Source organism: Akebia trifoliata, chromosome 12, assembly GCF_017979445.1.
Source record: "Akebia trifoliata isolate Shusen 1 chromosome 12, ASM1797944v1, whole genome shotgun sequence".
Classification (NCBI taxonomy): Eukaryota; Viridiplantae; Streptophyta; class Magnoliopsida; order Ranunculales; family Lardizabalaceae; genus Akebia; species Akebia trifoliata.
In genome coordinates, this window is record NC_141386.1 from 7,678,578 (window position 1) to 7,697,957 (window position 19,380).

General features: G+C 33.9%; 1 protein-coding gene across 1 annotated transcript; it reads left to right on the forward strand.

Annotated features, from left to right (window-relative positions):
• Positions 1–7,976: 7,976 nt before the first annotated feature.
• LOC147388834 (VIN3-like protein 1) lies at positions 7,977–18,113 on the forward strand. The gene is made up of 4 exons (XM_086418315.1): positions 7,977–8,914; positions 16,161–16,581; positions 16,698–17,011; positions 17,113–18,113. Exons 1-4 carry the CDS (start codon positions 8,767–8,769, stop codon positions 17,772–17,774), a joined length of 1,545 nt encoding a protein of 514 aa, XP_086274441.1. The 5' UTR covers positions 7,977–8,766; the 3' UTR covers positions 17,775–18,113.
• The last annotated feature ends 1,267 nt before the right edge of the window (positions 18,114–19,380 follow it).

Genomic DNA, 19,380 nt, shown 5'->3' on the forward strand with positions numbered 1-19,380 from the left:
TTTGAGAATTTATGTTTTTGTTTTTGTTTTACTTTATTTACTTAAACCTATCCCAACAGATGTCAACTATTGGATAACACTATATCAAATGTTTCGTAATCATTATCGCGAATTTTGACAAAGTTGCTAACCCTCGGACGGTCACCTATATATGGGTCGGTTTCCAATGACTAATGAGAAGACACATAGTCCCAACTGTGTTAGAGCAAAAACCAATGGATTTCAAGAATGCCACTATATCATACATGTAGACACTCATAAATTGTATGGGTAATCTTAGAGGCAATTCAAAAGCTTGCAAAGACATCAAGAACCCGAATTTTCAAGAACTGAAAGATTTGAGGTTCGAGAGAAGATGTAAAAAGAAAATCCAAGCAAACCAAAAAGGATATGTGCTTAAAGCATGAGCAAAGCTAAAAGAGGCCTAGTCCGTTCATGCGGCATGGACCAGTGTAAAATTTGCTAGGTCCATTTTTTGGGTAAAGACCAGTGCCATATCGCATAAGTCCTTTCCTCAGGAATGGACCCAACATAATTTAGTTACGAATTTGGTCCCCATTACCATTTGATAGTTCTCTCACATGGCACTTTCTTAGAGATAAAATAAATAAATATCTTTAGGTGTTTTTACAGATTAACCATACCTAATAGAATTGATTAGTCCATCTTTCGTAAAGTTTCCCTCTTTGCAACTAAGTTGGATCTTGAGGGTTTGAGACCCATGTGTCAAAGATCTTCTCTAGGTAAATACTAAAGGACAATTATCATATTAACCGCAATCAAATTGGATCTCCTAAGATGATAATTGACCATTAAGACCTTTAGGTGAGGATAATTCTTTAGCCTCAACAAGACAATTGTTGAAATTTAAGCTCATCTCTAGGGCATGCGAATTTTTATCCCTAAATATATTCTCTAGAGACCTTGAGAGTAATTTTTAACCTTAACCTTTGATCATCTTGATTGGTAAGACTTATTAAGGGGTAAAATGACCACTAAGGCCTCTTTGATGAAGTATAACCAAAGTTAACTTCTATGAGGGGTTTTTTGCAATTATTTTGAAGTGGTTCACCTTGGATCAAAATATCCCCAATGGTCTTTAAAAGCCTATAAATAAAGAGAGTGCTCAAGGCTTAAGAAACCAACTTTTTCTAACTCCAAAACTTTGTCCAACCATACTCTCAAGACATTTGAAGATTAGATTCAAAGGTTCAAGAAGGAGAAGAAGAAGAAGTCCAAGGTGAGCCTTGCATTAGTTTCTTCTTTTATTTTAGTTGCTTTCCCCCTTCCCGCACTTATGTCTCTCTCAATCTTTTTCTTTTTTGTATTTTTTTGTATTAGAGTCTTAGCCTACTCTATTTCTATCTCATCTAGTAAATCAATAAACAAACCCAAAAAATTGAAAGACAGCTGTGGAATCAGAAGAAATGATGAATAGGATCCTCTAGGAAAATTTTAGAACCCAAGCATGTAGTATAAACCATCTTGGAATCCATGTAGTTTTATGCATCTCAACTTCCATGTAGATTAAGCATCCTTGGTGGCAAGTATGCTTTGGGAGTAAACTCTCATCATAAGGTGATCCTAGCTCACCATTGTAACAATAGGAGCATTCTCATGGATATTAGCCTTCATCAAGTAATTGAAGGCATTATAATTTAACCATTCATCTAGTCTAAGCATCAAAATGACATTAAGATGGTTAGAGATTATACCCTCTTCATGAGGTGATCCTCACCCTGATAAGTCCATAATAAACTCCCTTGGAGCATTGTACATGCATTCTCATAGCTAGAACATTGGCATATATTCATCTATTTATAAAATACATCTCATGCATTTCAGGTAGATCTAAGCATTAAATTGGCAAAATCATAAAAGGGATACCCTCATTCATGGAGAAATTCCCACACCATTTGCAAGCAAAAATCATGCCTAACTTTGGGGCACATTCATCAATCATACATCATCACTCCAAAATGCTAGAATCAAATAATATTTCCTTCATGGGTTGTCATTCACAATTCTAAGTAAACACCAAAAATCTAAAGTCAATGAGAACATTCTAGTCATTCTATAGCATTCACACACAGACTCCATATGTCATAGATTTGCATTTAGACTAAATTCATATACCATTATCTCATCATCATATGTATAGAAGGACAAAGAAAAAGGTTGTCTAAACCCATTGGGTTAACCTAAACTATGGTCCAAAATGGGTGGGATTCCAAACCTTTGGATCTAACTTCTCTTTTTAACCCAAGACATTTTCAATAAAATAATCTAGTTTCCTCACACTTGGTCAAGACCTAGGTAACCACCAACTTGGGGGGTAGGATGAGGTGCCTAACCCCTTCCCCATCCTTCAACCAAACCTCCCTATCCGAAACTCATGGTTAAGGCCTATTTGAGTCAACTATTTTCTTGCAAAATGAGTTTTAAAGAAAATTATTTTTAGATGATCATTTGAGCCTCAAAACTTAATTGAATGGTGGCGACTCTAAAATCTAAGTAGTGTGGAGGTTTTTTAATTGAAACTTTCATATTTAAAATGCAAAGGTAACACTTGGGATGGTGTTTAGACATACCCTTCCATGTTTTCATATATATATATATATATATATATATATATATATATATATATATATATATATATATATGAATATATTTGCGATAACTCTATGTGTTTTCAAACTAATATCATATTCCATGACCTTGTTCTTCTGTGAAGACTAACAAAAAATGACTTGAACACCCTCGTCTTCAACCTGGTCAAGCCCTTGATTTTTCTTCCCAAAACACGTCATTTTCAACCTCTATGGTAATTTTTTGTCCCTCTCATTCAACCTTAAGAATATATATTCTTGAAAGTTTAAATGTCAAGATCAAGATATAATTTTCGAGATGTAAAAAATGATTGATTTTTGGGTAGAAAAATCAAGGGGTATCTCCATCTAGCAAACATGGAAAGTTGTTCTAAAACTCAAAAAGACACCTCAAAACTTGATTGAATTTTTAGGTGGTCTGGCATATAAACTTGAAAAAGGTTGATTCACCAAGTTGATTATGAATCTCAAAAGTTATTTCTAATTTGGTAATCCTTTTGATCTATATATGGTTAATTATTTTTCAAAACCTAATAAATAAATATAAAATTTTAAATATTAAATATAATTTATATATTTATTATTAAATGAGATAACAACCAATATTGTTTATCAAAATCCACATTTTAATTAATTAATTAATTAATTTATATTCTTTTGATTTGGAAATTTTAGTTTTAATGAAAATAGAAATTTGGTGTTGATGGGGTACTGGTGGAAGTTAAACCCAGGTATATAGATCACCACCCAAAGGCTTTACCAACTAAGCTAGCTGGCACTTGTCAAAATCCAAATTATTTATTTTTTAAAATTACAAAAGTACTTTTACATCTTATTTATTATATTATTATAACACATACTTCTTTTTTAATTAAAATGACCTTAGTTTTATGATACAAAATACCCTGGCATCTAGGGTTTTTCTTTCCTTAAAAAAAATAAGAGATAAAAGTCGTATTGTTGTATCATTTTCTCATTCTCTCAACTAGGGTTTTCTAAATCTACTTCTCTCTGTCGCTCTCTCTACTCTTCGCTTTCTCCCATTTAGGGTTGCTTAAACCTACCTCTCACTTTCTCTTCCGTTTCTCTCATTCTCTTTCTCCCTTAGCTCTTTCCCCACTTTCTCTCCCATTCTCTTTCTCTACCCATATAACTCTTTTCTTTCTCATCATCGACAATGAGGATTAACGTGATCGAATAAACGATATTATCAATCAACAATGTTGAATCGTCGACAAACAACAAACTTGTAAGATCTCCATATCGAAGCTTTTAATGTTTTGTTGCATATCATTCATATTTTCTTTTCTCACTCACATGCATCACAATGCACATGCTATTGGCATAAGTAATTTAATAAATTTATTAATTCATCCTGAATATCATGATTAAATGAGTTGGCTCAACTCCATGAACATTTGAATGAGTCATCGATTGAGTCATAAAGTAAACTAGGTTTTACCGCATCTATATTAGTTCATGTATATATTGGCATATTAGGATCCATGATTTAACAGGGTTATGTTACTTCTTTTTAAGAGCTCTTAGGTTGATAAGCAAATTGAATGAATGATCTCAATCATTAATTTAAATCGTAAATCGTTCTTATGACCCTCAAGATTTTCAAAGTTTTCTATCGCCATGTCTGTAAATGGATTAGGCCATACTCGAAATTCATTCCAAGCACTTTAGATTTGGTTCGAGGATTTTGTTGGGTTCTAATAAGAATTCAATTTGATATCTATCTGATAGATTTTGGAACAACCATTCCCATAAGACATAAAATGGGTCAAACTCAGGTTGGACCTAAGTTTATCCATATTCAGATCTGGATAACAAATTTGGATTTTGACGTGGATTCGGATCCGAATCCGACTCAGATCATATTAAGATTGTATTCAAATCCATGGCATTGGTCAGTCGAGTCAGGATGAATTGGATTTCACATTAGAAACATCAATACATTCACAAAAATCATCCTTACAGGTTAGTTGGGTCGAGTCAGGTAATGTCAAGTCAAGTGAAAAAAAACCATATTTGACATTTTTTTAGTATGATATTCTCCAAGGATCCAAATCAACTAAATTCGATTTTTAAAGCACTCAGATATGGGTCAAGTCCGACCCTTTTATGCCCTATGTTCCCATCTGACAGGTCTCAATCTAATAAAAATGTGAGAAATTATGTTTAAATATACAAAATTTATATTTATATTGACAATTCTTATTGGATTTCGTTTCAAATACAACTCGATCCATTAACATCCCTAGTTATAATAGTACAGTGTGGGTCCTTAGGAATCTTGAGGGTGTTGGTGCCAACTTGTTTGTTTGCAACTCTCAAAGGCAAGACTTCAAATACCATATGAGTTCCATTTTCTAATTAACTGTGTGAATCCACATTGCCACAAAACTTCCTTAATTCCCGCGTAAAAGGTGTCCTTATTCAAACATGTGCCTCATACCACAAATCCCTTTAAAGAACCCAAATTGAAGAAACGTAAGAAGGTAGGGAAGTGATACCTACTTTTTTTTTTCCCCTTTAAATAAGGTATTTGGGTTATTTTAATTCATTTTTACTATTTCATCAAAATTTGCTTCCAAAATTACAAAACCCACCTCACATAACAACATTAGATAATAATTTTTTTAGATTAAAAAAAAATCTTTTTATTATTCTATCTTCAAAATTACAGTAATTATATTTTAAATTACATTATTGCCTTTCCAATATTATATATGAGAAATTAATTTTAAACATTAACTCCACATAAATCTTTGATATTTGTGACAGCTACAAATCTCATAAGGCCTGAGATGTATCTAATATCACTAGTTTGAAAACGAGGGGTAATTCGAATATTCATAAAACTTAGAGGGGTTAGCTGAAGTACTTAGAAATTGATTCTTCCATGTTTCACTAACACATTAGTTGGTGTGCAACGACATTGAACCCTTGAACAACCTTTTGATCGAATCTTTGCTGAATGTTTTTCTCACGTGTGAGGCGCTTTACTCTGTTTCTGTATTCTCTTCACACACACGAACCACTCTCCCTCTCTCTAAACAGTTAAAACCATAAACCAAACAACGTGGTTACGTTGCCTCTCTCTATTTTACTTGTGATGATGATAGGCCGCCCCTATTCTTCCTTCATCCTCTAATTTACTCTTTTTTTTTCTTCAAATTTTTATATTTATTTTTTTCCGACATTCTTAGCGATCGTCAAAGTTAATGAAGTAAAAAAATAAAAGAGTTTTTTGTTTGTTTAATTCATTCAATCCCTAGAGTGCGGTCAGCAAAAACCCTAGATTTGTGTTACTTATTTCTCGGATTCTTCAAGGTATTTCACATTGATCCCCTTTTTATAACACATTTTCTTGTATTTGTTTTTTTTTTTTTTTTTCTTTTGATTTTGTTTATTCTTCTGAGATTGTGTTTTGCTTTATTTGATTCATGTTATTTCTTTGTGGGGTTTATTGTTATCTATCATTACAATTAAAACCAAAAACCTTACATTACATTTGTTTTTTGATTCTCGGAAAATTATTCTGGATTTTGTGCATTTCTTGGGGTATATAGTAAGGTAATGCTCTTTTGTGTCGAGAATACACTTTAAATTTAGAAATTTGTGTGAAATAGAGGCTAAGGGGGCGGCTCTCATGGATTAACGTTCCAAGAAGAATCTTTGGGGGAATTGGGTGTTGGGACCATAGAAGAGTGCATTTTGTGCAACTTTAGTGAAGAAACATATAAGGCGTAAGGGCATGTCTTGCCACCTTGACACAATAGCCTTATTATACTAGAGCTACTTTGGAACGTGGTAGAGGCGAAAGGAAAATCTTATAAGACAAGTTATGAGGTCGACTATGTTGCACAATCAAGAAACAACATGATCAAAGATTGAATGTGGAGATGAGGACATGATTGGGGGAAAGACTGAGAAAGTTAATATTAGAAATGAATGCCTTCATGAAAATGTAGGAACAACTTCAATAGGTGATAAGCTTAGGGAAAATTGATTGATATGGTTTTGTCAAATGTAACAAAGACTAGCTACAAACCCAATTAGTAGCAATGAGCAAGTTGAGGGTATAAAAGAGAGAAGGGAAGATAAAAAAAAGGGTATAAATTGAGGTAATTAGAATGGATATGAACACACTTGACTTAAGACTATGAACTTAGACATTATTGAATCCAGAACATGTTTCATTCCGCCAATCCCAAAATTTTGGGTTAAAAGCTTTGATGATGAATTTACTTTGCAAGGGAAAAGCACAACATATGGTAGCATATATTCATGGTAATGGATAATTGCACTACCCACATAAGCTAGTTGAGGGGGTCATCTAGGGATTGGATGCATAGGTTGTTCTTGCAGCCCCACCACACTGTAGGAAAAATCCCACGCAACAGTGAAGCTTTTGGAGTGTGTTTTCAAAAACCTTTTTAATTGTGCAAAACATTACATTAGCATATTCATAATTCGGTTGTTATTTATGTACCATGTGTTAAAACCTTAATGTCATTCTTCAATTATCCATCACTTTATCTCTCCTTTGTTTATTCATGCATTTCTTTTTCTTCTCTGCTTTCTTATTTTTTGAACTTATATTTAGCCTGGCGGGTTTCCCAGGGTTATAATGTGTTACATCTTGTACCTATCTTCGACATTGATCTATGTAACATGGGCACAAACATATATGTCAGTGTCCCACATAGGTACCGAGTTTTAGACGCATTAAATCCCGCAAACCCTATTCGCCAACGTGTTATATACTCTTCACTTCATATGTTTGAATATACTCTAGTTCATGTTAAGTATACAATATACAAAGAATGTATTTTTGACAAATTGAAACGCTTTCAATGGATGAAAGAAATATAGTTTTAATAAATTAATTTTTTTTTGAGAAGGTGGGTTGGTATGTGTCTGACATGGAAAATTCGAGTTTCACCATTACATAGACATGTATACAAAAACTGTGGCAACAGAATTTGGAGGGTTTGACCTTTTGACTGTTTTGAGCACATCTTATGCTTTATTGTTGGCAATGATTGTCAATTTTTTTGTTTCTTATTACTGATTAATTCTCACAGGGATGATGGCTTGAACTCTCCCGATAAGTTTAAAGGAATGGATTCAGAAAATAAAGTGGTACTAAAGGTATGGTCTTCTATTCCTTGCTTTTTTTATTTTATTGGTTTTGGCATAGGTTAGTAGGTAATGTTTCACTTGATGTGTTTCTCTTTTTGTTTGCTTCTAGTAGGTAACTTCATATTAAAATTGTTTTACTTTGGTGTATTTTTTATTCTTTCTTTCTTACTTATCTACAAAACCTTTTGTCCTCTGGTAAACCCTAAGTGATTCTCATGGTTTTAGAACTATTGGAATGGCTCTTATTTCCTCGTATAACTTTCTCAAAATGTATTTAATTATATGTAACTCCTACTAAATTGTTCTTGTTTCAACTTGATGAGAGGCACAGATTGGTATCTGACTCATGATGCCTCTGTTGAGAAATTTAGGCATACTTTTTGAGTTTTTATTAGGAGATATTTCGACATAGTTTATTGGATTTGATCCATAAAGATATGAAGTAGAAATGTACAGGACCATGCACAAAATTGAATGGTCATGTTCCAATTGAAATCCTTAGGCATTTTGAATGCCTAAGAAAATAAGTGTAAGATATATCTAATGGCTGATGAGTTGGAAAATGAATATTAGATCTTGTAGGAGGCTCCCAATATTATTATGTCCTTTATGCGTGTTGCAATTGTTTGGGATCCTAGAATGTCGTGTGCGGAAGGTATTGATGCCATTGGCTATATTCTTATTACATATTAATGGTTAAATGCTGGACAACAATGGTTGCATGCTTTGATGCAGCACATTGGAGTTTTGGTGCTGTTCTGTATGTTGTCCTGCAGATTGGTGCTTGTCTAAAGATTGAAGCTGTAGATGGGTGGCAATCTGCAAGTTGATGTTGAGGATTAGTGTTATAGATTAGGAGTTTGAGGAGAAGAGAATGGAGAAAACATGGGAGTCAAAGTGATTCCAACCCCTCGGCCCCATTATATATTAACATCATAGCATAAAGTGAAATTACATAGATACTCTTACTACTTAAAACTTATTACTCCTATACTCCCTGATGCAGATAGGTTTACCGACACTTATCTCAATGCCTATGATCGAGTTAAGAAGCGTTGAAGAAAAAAATCAGCATCATAGACTGAGTCAACTTGGATTGACTGAGTCAACTCAGGTTGACCGAGTCAATTCGACCCAAGCTTTGACTGGTACTCAAGATCTAGTCCAACTTCTCTTGGGACTCTTTCTTTTATTGAGTTTCTATTTTTTAAGTTGCTTAAGTAGTCCTAGTAAGTTTTTATTTCGAATTTTAGGAAGTTTCTTTTCCGAATTAGTTTCTAATCTGTTTAATGTTTAAAATTCGTTTTTATTGTTTTGGATATAATTATAAGTCCTTTTAGATATCCAAATTGTGTTCTAATAGGATTAGAAGGTTAGTGATATGTTATAGATAGATTAGGAAGTTACTTTTTAGTATTTTAAAAGGTTTCTAAGTTGTTATGGAGTTATCTATATAAGAGCTCTAATAAACAAATTCAGTGAGTTATTTTTTTTGAAGATTGATTAATAAAAGAAAAAAAGAAGAGACTTCTTCTATTTCTTTGTTTATTTATTTATTTTGAGCATAAGAACACGATATTGGTTCTTAATTTTAGTGTTTGCGATTGATTTCCATCAATCTCAAACCTAGATTCAAGTTTTTAATCTAATTTGCTCGACATAGAGATTCTTCATTACTTTTAGTTCTTTGGATTTCACCCAAGAACCAGATGTTTAACATAAACTCCAGGTTGTAACCACCTCAAGTTGGCGAATGTATACCATATAGTCCCTACTTGTTACAAATATTAAAAACTCTAATACAACCCAATGGCTTTGTAAACAAATCAACTAATTGGTGTTCAAACTTCATAGAAGGAGTAGCAATTGCCACAAAATAGTTTGTCATGATCAAAGTGACGATAGATTTTGATATATTTAGTTATCTCATGAAACACAAGATTGGATGTAATGTGTACGACTGGCTAGTTTATGAAAAAAGTCTCATTGGTTTCTCCACTGCAAAAGCCTAGGTCCTAAAGGAGGTGTCTAAGCCACACAGGACGTGTGAGACATGGCTCTGTATTCAATCTTATTTCTTAATCTTCCATCTCACAAGATTACTGCCTAAGAAATTACAATATTTAGTGGTGGATCTCCTATCAGAAGGCAAGCCAACCCAATTTGCATTTATATACCTATCCACACTAGTATGACTATTGGACTTGTACAACAAACCACGGCCTTTGGAGTGCTTCAAGTACATGATTATATGTTGCAGGCCACCTAGTGAGGTGCTTTAGGAGATCCATAAACTGACTAACAATGTTGACTGCAAAAGAAATATTTGGACTGGTAATATTAAGATAAATTAATTTCTCAACAAGTCTCCTATACCTATCAGGATCATTTAACAAATCTCCCTAACTAGTCATCATTTTCAGCTTAGGATCCATGAGTGATCAACAATCTTGCACCCATGTAAACTAGTCTCATCTAGAAGATCCAATGTGTACTTCCTTTGTGAAAGACTAATGTAGTTGTTGAATGAGCCATGTTTTTTTTATGTCGTGGGTGTCCCCACCCTTCGGATGGGACTACTCCCACGGTCACACGCACCGCCCCCTTAGAAAATCCTATGTGCAACAGGTTGAGTCAAGGGACAACAGGACCCTAGAGGGTAGCCCTAAGAAATTCATAGCTTCATGGGGTTTCAAACACTTGACCTACCTCCATGTGAAACTCCAATTGCAAGAACAACTTTAGCCTATCAATTCCCTTAGCATCATTACTTGTTAGAATAATGCCATTTATATACATGTCATAGAATAAAATCATTAGTAGAACAAAAACAAAAGACTAGATAATCTATTTGCCATCTTGACGTTTTAAACTTAAGTTTTGCAATAATGAACTTACAAATTATGCACTTGGAGACTGTTTCAAACCATAATGTGCCTAATGCGCAACACGAATCAAGTCAACTGTCAAGAGTTCCAATGAAAAGTTTGTAATTATTTAGGTTTTTACTTATTTGGGTCTAGATTTATCGTTTGGGATTATTTTAGACTAGTTATTTATTTAGTTTTCTATTTTGGGACTTTAATTTTATATATTTTGGGCTTATTTTTATGTTTTATTAGCCTGTGGTGTTAGGGGGATATTTGGTAATTTTATAATGAGTTTTCATAGGCTGAAAAATCATGGGAAATAAATTTACGGGATGGAATATAATGGTATTTCTGCTTTTGTTTTGTTTAAGTTGTTTTAAGTTTTATTTACAACCATTGTATTTCATGATTTTAGTTGGATGGTTGAGATTAGATTTAGGTTTAGAAAACATTATAAATTCTTGTTTCTTGCTGTAATTTTCGTCAATAATAGAGAATATAATGAATAAAACGAAAGCTTAAGCTTTGATTTTCCCAACAATGGGTGTGGTGTGAGGCCAATATAACATTCTTTTCTTCTAATCTTTATTTTTCTTTTCTATTTTTTTGTTTTTTCTTGATTTTCTTTTAGTTCCTTGTTCTTTATTTTCTTAATTCTTGATTCTTGAAACCTCTTTCTTGATTCTTGATTCTTGAAACCTACAAACCTCAATCTTACCTCAACCTTTAATCATTATCTTATAAACCTTAATCTTTAATCCCTTTCCTTACCCCATAAACCTCAACCTTCAACTTTTTCATCTATCATGTTGTAATTGCGAAAAAAAAAAATCTTACTTTTGGATTTACCTATTCTAACCCAAATTGTAAACCCAATCTCAAATCCTTAATCCTTGTCCAAAATCCTAAACACCTCTATCTTCTTATCTTCCTTTATTGTTCTGCATTAGATTTTATACGGAACGCAAATCAAGTCAACTGTCAAGAGTTCCGATGGAAAATTTGTAATTTTTTAGGTTTTCATTTATTTGGGTCTAGATTTATTGTTTGAAATTATTTTAGATTAATTAATTATTTTGTTTTCTATTTTAGTGTTTTAATTTTATATTTTTTGTCCTATGGTCTTAGTATAATATTTAGGGGTAGTTTAGTAGCTTTAGCTTGTCTTTTATTTAAGTTTATTAGGGTTTGAAAATTAGGAAAGTGAAAGTTACGAAAATTAGATTTATTTATTTGGTATTTTAATTTGACAAGGATTCTTGATTTATTTTATTTATATAGATTGTATTAAGATTTTTTTATTAAAAAACAACGAAGATTTTGATGAATAAAGGAGTTTCTTTCATGGAGTAAAGTGAGTTCACCATTCTTGTGTGATTCAAGGTTCTATCTTTCTATCCCTTTCTCTTTCTTCTTCTAATATTTATTTTTTTTATTTTTCTTGATTTTCTATAAATCTTGAATTCTTGAATCCATCAAGAATCATCTTTTCTTGATTTTCTTTTACTCTTTTGTTCTTGATTTTCTTCATTCTTGATTCATGAAATCTACAAACCCCAACCATTATTGATACCTACAAACCTCAACCCTTAATCATTACCTTATAAACCTTAATATTTAATCCCTTCCTTACCCTATAAATCTTAATCTTCAACTCTTTTCATCTATCCCGTCGTAATTGCGAAAAAAAAAATATATTTTACTTTTGGGTTTACCTATCCTAACCCAAATGGTAAACCCAATCTCAAATCCTTAATCCTAAACCAAATTTGCTAAACCCTTTTATTTTCTTTTCTCCCCTCATCATCCTATATCAGTGCCTTTATCAACTTGCGCACCTTACCTATCTCCCTTTGAGCAACAAACCCAGGTGGTTGCTCAATGTAAACCTCTTCATGTAAATCACCATGAAGAAAGACATTATTCATGCCCAGTTGGACACTCTAATATAGTAGCTAAAACAATAATTACACGCATTGAGGCAATCTTTGCAATTAGTGAGAAGGTCTTTGCATGATTAAGACCATAAGTTTGTGTATGACCACCCTTCACAACCAATAGTGCCATCTCTCTTTACACTTTGCCACCAAATTGAGACTTACCAATATCACCTATCTCCATCTAACAACCTTTTTCCTAGGTGGAAAAGAAACTAAAGTCCACATCCCATTACTAAGAATTAGTGAGATGATTGGTTATTAGAATTTGTCACAAGAAGCTAACAAGACGAAAAAAGACACTACGGAGGGAACCTTAGATTCCTAGATAAACGAGATTGGAAATTGGTCGAGGTACTGATGGGAAGTCTACAAAATTGTGAAAAAGGATTAAATGGAAAAACATTTTCCTTTAGTGTGTGTCCACTCCTACCTATCGATCCCAAGTGGCTCCCTTGGTGTGTGATTGAGTTGGTTAATTAGGTTTGCAAACTCCTGAATCTCTCAATCATTGAAATCCCTTCTAAATCCCAAATCCCATGAGGTATCACTCCTATTGTTGATCGAAAAGTTTCAACTAGCAGATTCTTTTTTGTAGACAAACTATAAAGCCGTGGGCATTGGATATATAAAGGTGAAGCACCAGACCACCAATCCTCCCAAAACCTAATCATGTCCCCTTCCCATATGGAAACTAACCAATTTTCGAAATTTTGAGCTAATCCTTGTGACACCTTTCCAAATTGTACACCCAAATGAAGACTTCACCTCCTCACTTTCCATCCATCGGTTTTCTCTCCATATTTTTCCTTGATTACCCTCTCCTCCACAAGCTTGAACATTCTTTCCTAATCTGTCATAACCCCAATCCTAAAAGCATCTAATCCCTAGATCCCTGACCTTCTTTGAAGCACATACCCCTTTCCACTTAACTAAGTGGAACTTCCTATTCTCATTCTTTTCTTTGACATCTAAAATCTCTAACATCTTGTTCAGTCTCTCCTCTACACCCTTAGGGATAGAGAATAAGGTTGAATGGTAGACTGGAATGCTTGACAGCGTACTTCTAACTAAGGTTATCTTCCGTTTCTTAGAAAAATACCTTAGTTTCCATGAGTTCAACCTTTTGTCCATCCTCTCTATCATTGAATCCCAAATGGCCTTGCTCCTATATGTTGCTCTTAAGGGAAAACCTGGTTACTTCGATGATAAATGGTCTCCCTGACACCCAAACATCATAGCCCACCTTAGAACCTTTGAATCTCTCATAAACCCAAATAGTTTGTTTTTCCCCAAATTGATCCAAATCCTTGAGATCTCCTTGAAACAACAAACCATTCCCCTCAAGAATCTCACCTGATCCATCGAAGTGTCCAAAAAGCTAAAGTGTTATTTGCAAATTGCATATGTTGTCACATATTTACAAAAATATATTTTATGTATTAATTTTTAAAAAATAAAAAAATGTAATTATAACAGTAACTTTAAACATAATATTTATAAACAGTAACTTTAAACATAATATTTATAAACTTTTGTTAAAGATTTCATTATAATTTATTATATTTTCATGTTTAACAAGTATTTCAGAATGCATACAAATTTGAAAAAAATGGGAATTTTATTAGGGAAAATTACTTAAAAAGACCCTAGCAGAGGGGCTTTTTTCTAAATGGTCCCTAAGTTTTGGGTGGTCTCTTAATAATCCATTTAGTAAACTTCTCTTTTCTTAACAGTCCGTGGACCTCTTCTCCCACATTTCTCACAATTGAATGCCCTAACCGTTCGAACTCATCGTTTTCATTCAAAAAATTGGATTTTTGGCATCTCGATCGAGTTTTGGAGACTCCATTCCCCCGGAAAGGATTTAAGAAGGAAGAAGAAACCATTTTCAAGGGTTTTTTTCAACCATTTTGAAGATGTATGTAAAAAACTAGGGTTTTTCACTTTTTTTTTTCTTAGTTATTGGATGAAAATCATTCAAGAATAGTTCTTTTGGGTTGAAATCTTCTAAAAAAGTCGTTATCTTAAGTTTTTAGTCAAACTTTCCATGTATTTTAGTTGAAAAAACTTGAAAATTGAAAATGGGTGGGTTTTACTAGTGTTGAGTTCACCACTTTTTATTTAAAAAGAGGTGAACTTGACAATAAATATGTTTTTCCACAATGATCGGAAATTTGACCATTGGGACAATATGCCATATGCGATCGCATATGCCATTGGACATACAGACCAATGCTCATAAGATCACATATGCCATAGCGGCATATGCAATTTGGGAATTGGAAATCGCATATGATAACTATGGTCTAGAACATGTTTAGAATCATAGTAGTGTTTTGGACATCTATTCAATAATGACCTTAGAAGTGCTAATCATGTTGTAACATTCTGTCTTGATAAAAGGTTCTTGGGATTTTTTTCATTTATATGATTGCGTTTCCATTCAGAACCTTTATAAATTTTTTGCCTTTTCTTTGAATCTCCACAAATGGTTAAAAGATAGTCATAGTGTCAAGATTGTTATCCATACTCAACTTACCCAACATTCCATGCCTCCCAGATCCCACAAAAAAATCTCACCGGCCTCTTATATAATAATAAACTTGCACAACGATGACCCTAAATGCCAACCCAAGAGGCCCAACCCCCTATAGCCCACTCTTAACGTAACCTCACCTAAGGTGATATCCTATGCCAACATGTTTTTTCTGTTTCGCAAAACACACCGAAAGATTTTGATGCGTACATAAAAACTTTACTGAAATTTGAATATTTCAGAATCTTTCAGAATGTTTCTTGAAACTTAAAGGTATCAAATGCGATGTTTCGATACTAAAACTAACCACAAATTCTCTAAGTTAAAATTTTATTTGATCAAATAAAAAATATTTTTACACCATCATGTATGTGCATCGAATGCAATTTTTGGAGGCTCCTATGTTTGTTTCAAAATGTTTCAAAGCATTTCTAATGCACAACGATATCAAAAAGTGTGATTTTTAATTCTAACTTCCATTTAAACATTTAAAACGCATTTTCCTATATTTATTTATTCTGAATACTTTGGTTCTATTTCTGGAAAAACCGATAAAGCAGAATAATACAAGATTTTAAACCTTGTGATCGTCTTATCATTTTCTAAAAATTTAAAGCATACTGGTATGTTTTCTATGTAGTCTAACAATATTTCCGTACTCCTGTAATCTACCACACTTATCAAAATATTTTTATTTCCAAGCTGATTGAAATATAAAGTGGGCTTATCTGATACTACTCTTGATTATCTTCTTTTTTCAGCCTGCTTTACATTCTTCTTTTTGTCCTCTTTGTTGTTTATCTTCTTTTTCCTTTTCTGTGGTTCCATATTCATATTAGCTCATCTCCACACCAATGCCTGTATTATCATGGTTCTGGCGTGGATTTGATTCCTTTAAAAGTTTGCTTCATGTTTGTATATGTTATTCTACATTTTTGTGACTTCTTCCTTGAGTGGTATTAATATTTAATTTTATTTATTTGCATTATTCTCTATAATTAATGTTCTTGCTAAGAAACTTCTTGTTTTGGATTGATTTTTCTTCAAGATGTCAAGGAAAATAAACGGACTTTCTCAACAACAGTGTCCCAAAAGTGTGCTTCTAGGAAGAAACAACGGAAAGGAGAAAATCCTGTTCGGATTCCACCACCTTCAAAGCTTCCTCCAGATGTGCAACCAAACAATTTGATCTGTAAAAACTCGGCCTGTAAGGCCTTTCTAACCTCAGATGACGCATTTTGCAAGAGGTGCTCTTGCTGCATCTGTCACGGGTTTGATGATAACAAAGATCCTAGTCTTTGGTTAGTCTGCACATCAGAATCCAGCGAACAAGACTCATGTGGGTTATCTTGCCACATTGACTGCGCGCTTCAACACCAAAAAGTAGGAGTCGTAGATCTTGGGCCGTTGATGCAATTAGATGGGAGTTATTGCTGTGCTTCTTGTGGCAATGTTTCAGGGATACTTGAGTGAGTAATTTGGTTGCAGCTTGTGGTTTCAATTTGATGCTTCTCTCCTATTCGATCTGTTTCATGTCGTTCTATTTTGTACTCATTTATTACTATGGTATGACTATTTCATGCAGATATTGGAAAAAGCAGATAATGATCGCTAAGGATGCCAGGCGTATGGATGTTTTGTATGATCGGATCTGTTTGAGTTATAGAATCTTGGATGGGACTTCGAGATATAAAGATTTGCATAAAATAGTGAGGGATATTAAGGACAAACTTGAAATTGAAGTGTGTCCTATGAAGGGAGTCTCCGCCGTGATGGCTCGTAGCATTGTTAGCAGACTCTCAATTGCTGGTGAGGTGCAGAAACTCTGTTCTCTTGCAATTGAGAAAGCTGACACATCGATAAACACCAATTCGAATGCCAACAATCCACATCACAGAGGTGAGAAAGCCAAATCAACTCAATCCCCATTTTTTTTTTCTTCTAACTGATTAGAAAAATTTTGCAATGAATAAACTTTTGTTCCTTTGTTTCCATTGCAGAGGATTCATACACAGAGACTGGCAACTTAGATTGTTTCGCCAAGAATGTGGACATGATGTACAAGAATTCCAATTCAACAGTAGCAATGGATCATAAGAATGAGAAATCCGGGGTTGAAGGAAGTTCCAATACAAACAGAGATGGCTGCTTTGATGCGTCTTATAGAAAACAAGACCAACCTCAAACTGGTTCACATGAGTTTGATATCAATGTCACTTCAGTACCTGATCTCAATATAGTGCCAACTCCACTAGTAGAGTGTTCGAGAGATGAAGACAATGGGTGCACTTTGGGGCAAGTTGTTGAGGTTGAGGATGGCATCACTTCTCTTGGGATGCAGAAGAAGGAGAGATTGAGATCTAATGGTAGCGGTGACTCACAGACCTTGATTAGTGGGTCCACTGGGCTTGTTGACTTTGACGGAAGCTACGAATCCTGTGTGAAGATCATTAGATGGTTGGAACGTGGAGAACACATTGAAAAGGAATTTAGAGAGAAATTCCTAACGTGGTATAGCTTCAGATCAACCGCAAAGGAGCATAAGGTGGTGAATACCTATATCCGGACTTTGATTGACGATCCAAGAAGCTTGGCAGGGCAACTGATTGACTCCTTTTCAGAAATCATTTCCTCCAAGAGGCCAAATAATGGTTGGCACTGAATCAGGTGGACACCTGATGACAGGGTTGATATTTTAAATTCAGATTTATCTTTTTCAGCAATAAGTTCTTTTTTTATTGTTAATTGTCATTTCTCAATACAGGCATTTTCTTCCCATTGTAGGATTTGATTCTTTTTTTGTTTTAATATGGGGCAATGTCCAGAAAAATAGTTTTTGATTTGGATACTGTGGAGGTGGTTTTTGATGATTTTTCTTTGGAGAGCCTTCAAAGAGGAGATTTTGAAGTGTTTAAGGCTTTCTCACTCATTTCCCAAACTTTTGATTACTTGTAATTTGAAGAACTGGAATATCTGCAACAAGGGTCCAGTTTTTTTTTTCTTTGTTTTCTTGGCATCTGTTGTTTGATGATGAGTGGATGAATGTTAGTTGATCCATAGTTGCATTCCTCAATTTTCATTCTTTTCCTGGAAATCCGAAGACTATGTTAGCAGAGGGAAGATGTATCTTAATGGTTTGAGTGCAACAGCTGTCAGTTTGGTCTGAAAGCAAATTCTTAAATTTCTAAATTCATAGTTGAGATGTTCCAATTGGATTTTGAATATTTGTCCGACTTGAAACCTGATGTTCGAATCTCTCCAAAATGCAATTTCTTTGAGCACAACTTATACAGTAGTCCATTTTTAGTCTCTCAAAATGGAGGTTTTTCCTTCTGTTTTTTTTACTTTTTACTAAATGTTTTTCTCACTCTATGGCATCTCTTTGCTAACCATTTTTACTCAAATCTCTTTGCACCAGTAATCGTTCTGCTGCGTTTTAAAGACGTGAAAATTTTATATAGGTATTGCTTAATCCATCTATTTTAACCCAATTTCCATCGGAACTGCTTCTGCCGTAGGTAATTTTCCACTTTTAAGCATAACCCAAAGAATTTTTTATATATATTTCATATCAAAACCCAGTTTTGATAATTTGCTGAATATATTGTAAAATGGTTTGTTAAGTTTATTGTTCTTTGTGGTTTAAATGTGAAGATGAATATTATATATGAAACCCATATCTGTTGCGATTCTCACTTGCATGGTTGACTAGGTGGCGCTGATGTGGATAGATTTGCATAGATCTGCTGGGGAGAACATATTTGAATCTTTCTATTTTTGTTTTTCTGTTGCTATTTTATAGGCATAGATTTCTTATTCTAGTTATAGAAGATTATGATAAAAGGAATAGGAAGCTCTGTAATTAGGGGAGAATAAAATGTTATTTTAGTCAAGGAGTTCAGCCAATTCGAACAAGCCTATATTTCTTCTTCTTCTTCTTCTTCTTTCTCTTCTTTTTATTTAGCAATGTTACAACTGGTATCAGAGCGTTCCGATCCGCAATGCCCACTCGTGGACAAGAAAAGCAAGAGAGGTTTGAGCGATTGGAAACAGAATTCTCATCATTCAAGGAAAGGATGGAAGATCAACACACACAGACGACACAAAACTTCACAGAAATTAGGGCACAAATGGTGGTGTTGCAAGGTCTCATTCAAGGAATGCTGGAACAAGACAAGGGCTAGGCACCAACAGTTTCGTTGGAATCACTAGAAATCGGATCCAATCATGATATTCGATCTGAATCTGTGGAAGTAGTTCGTGATCAA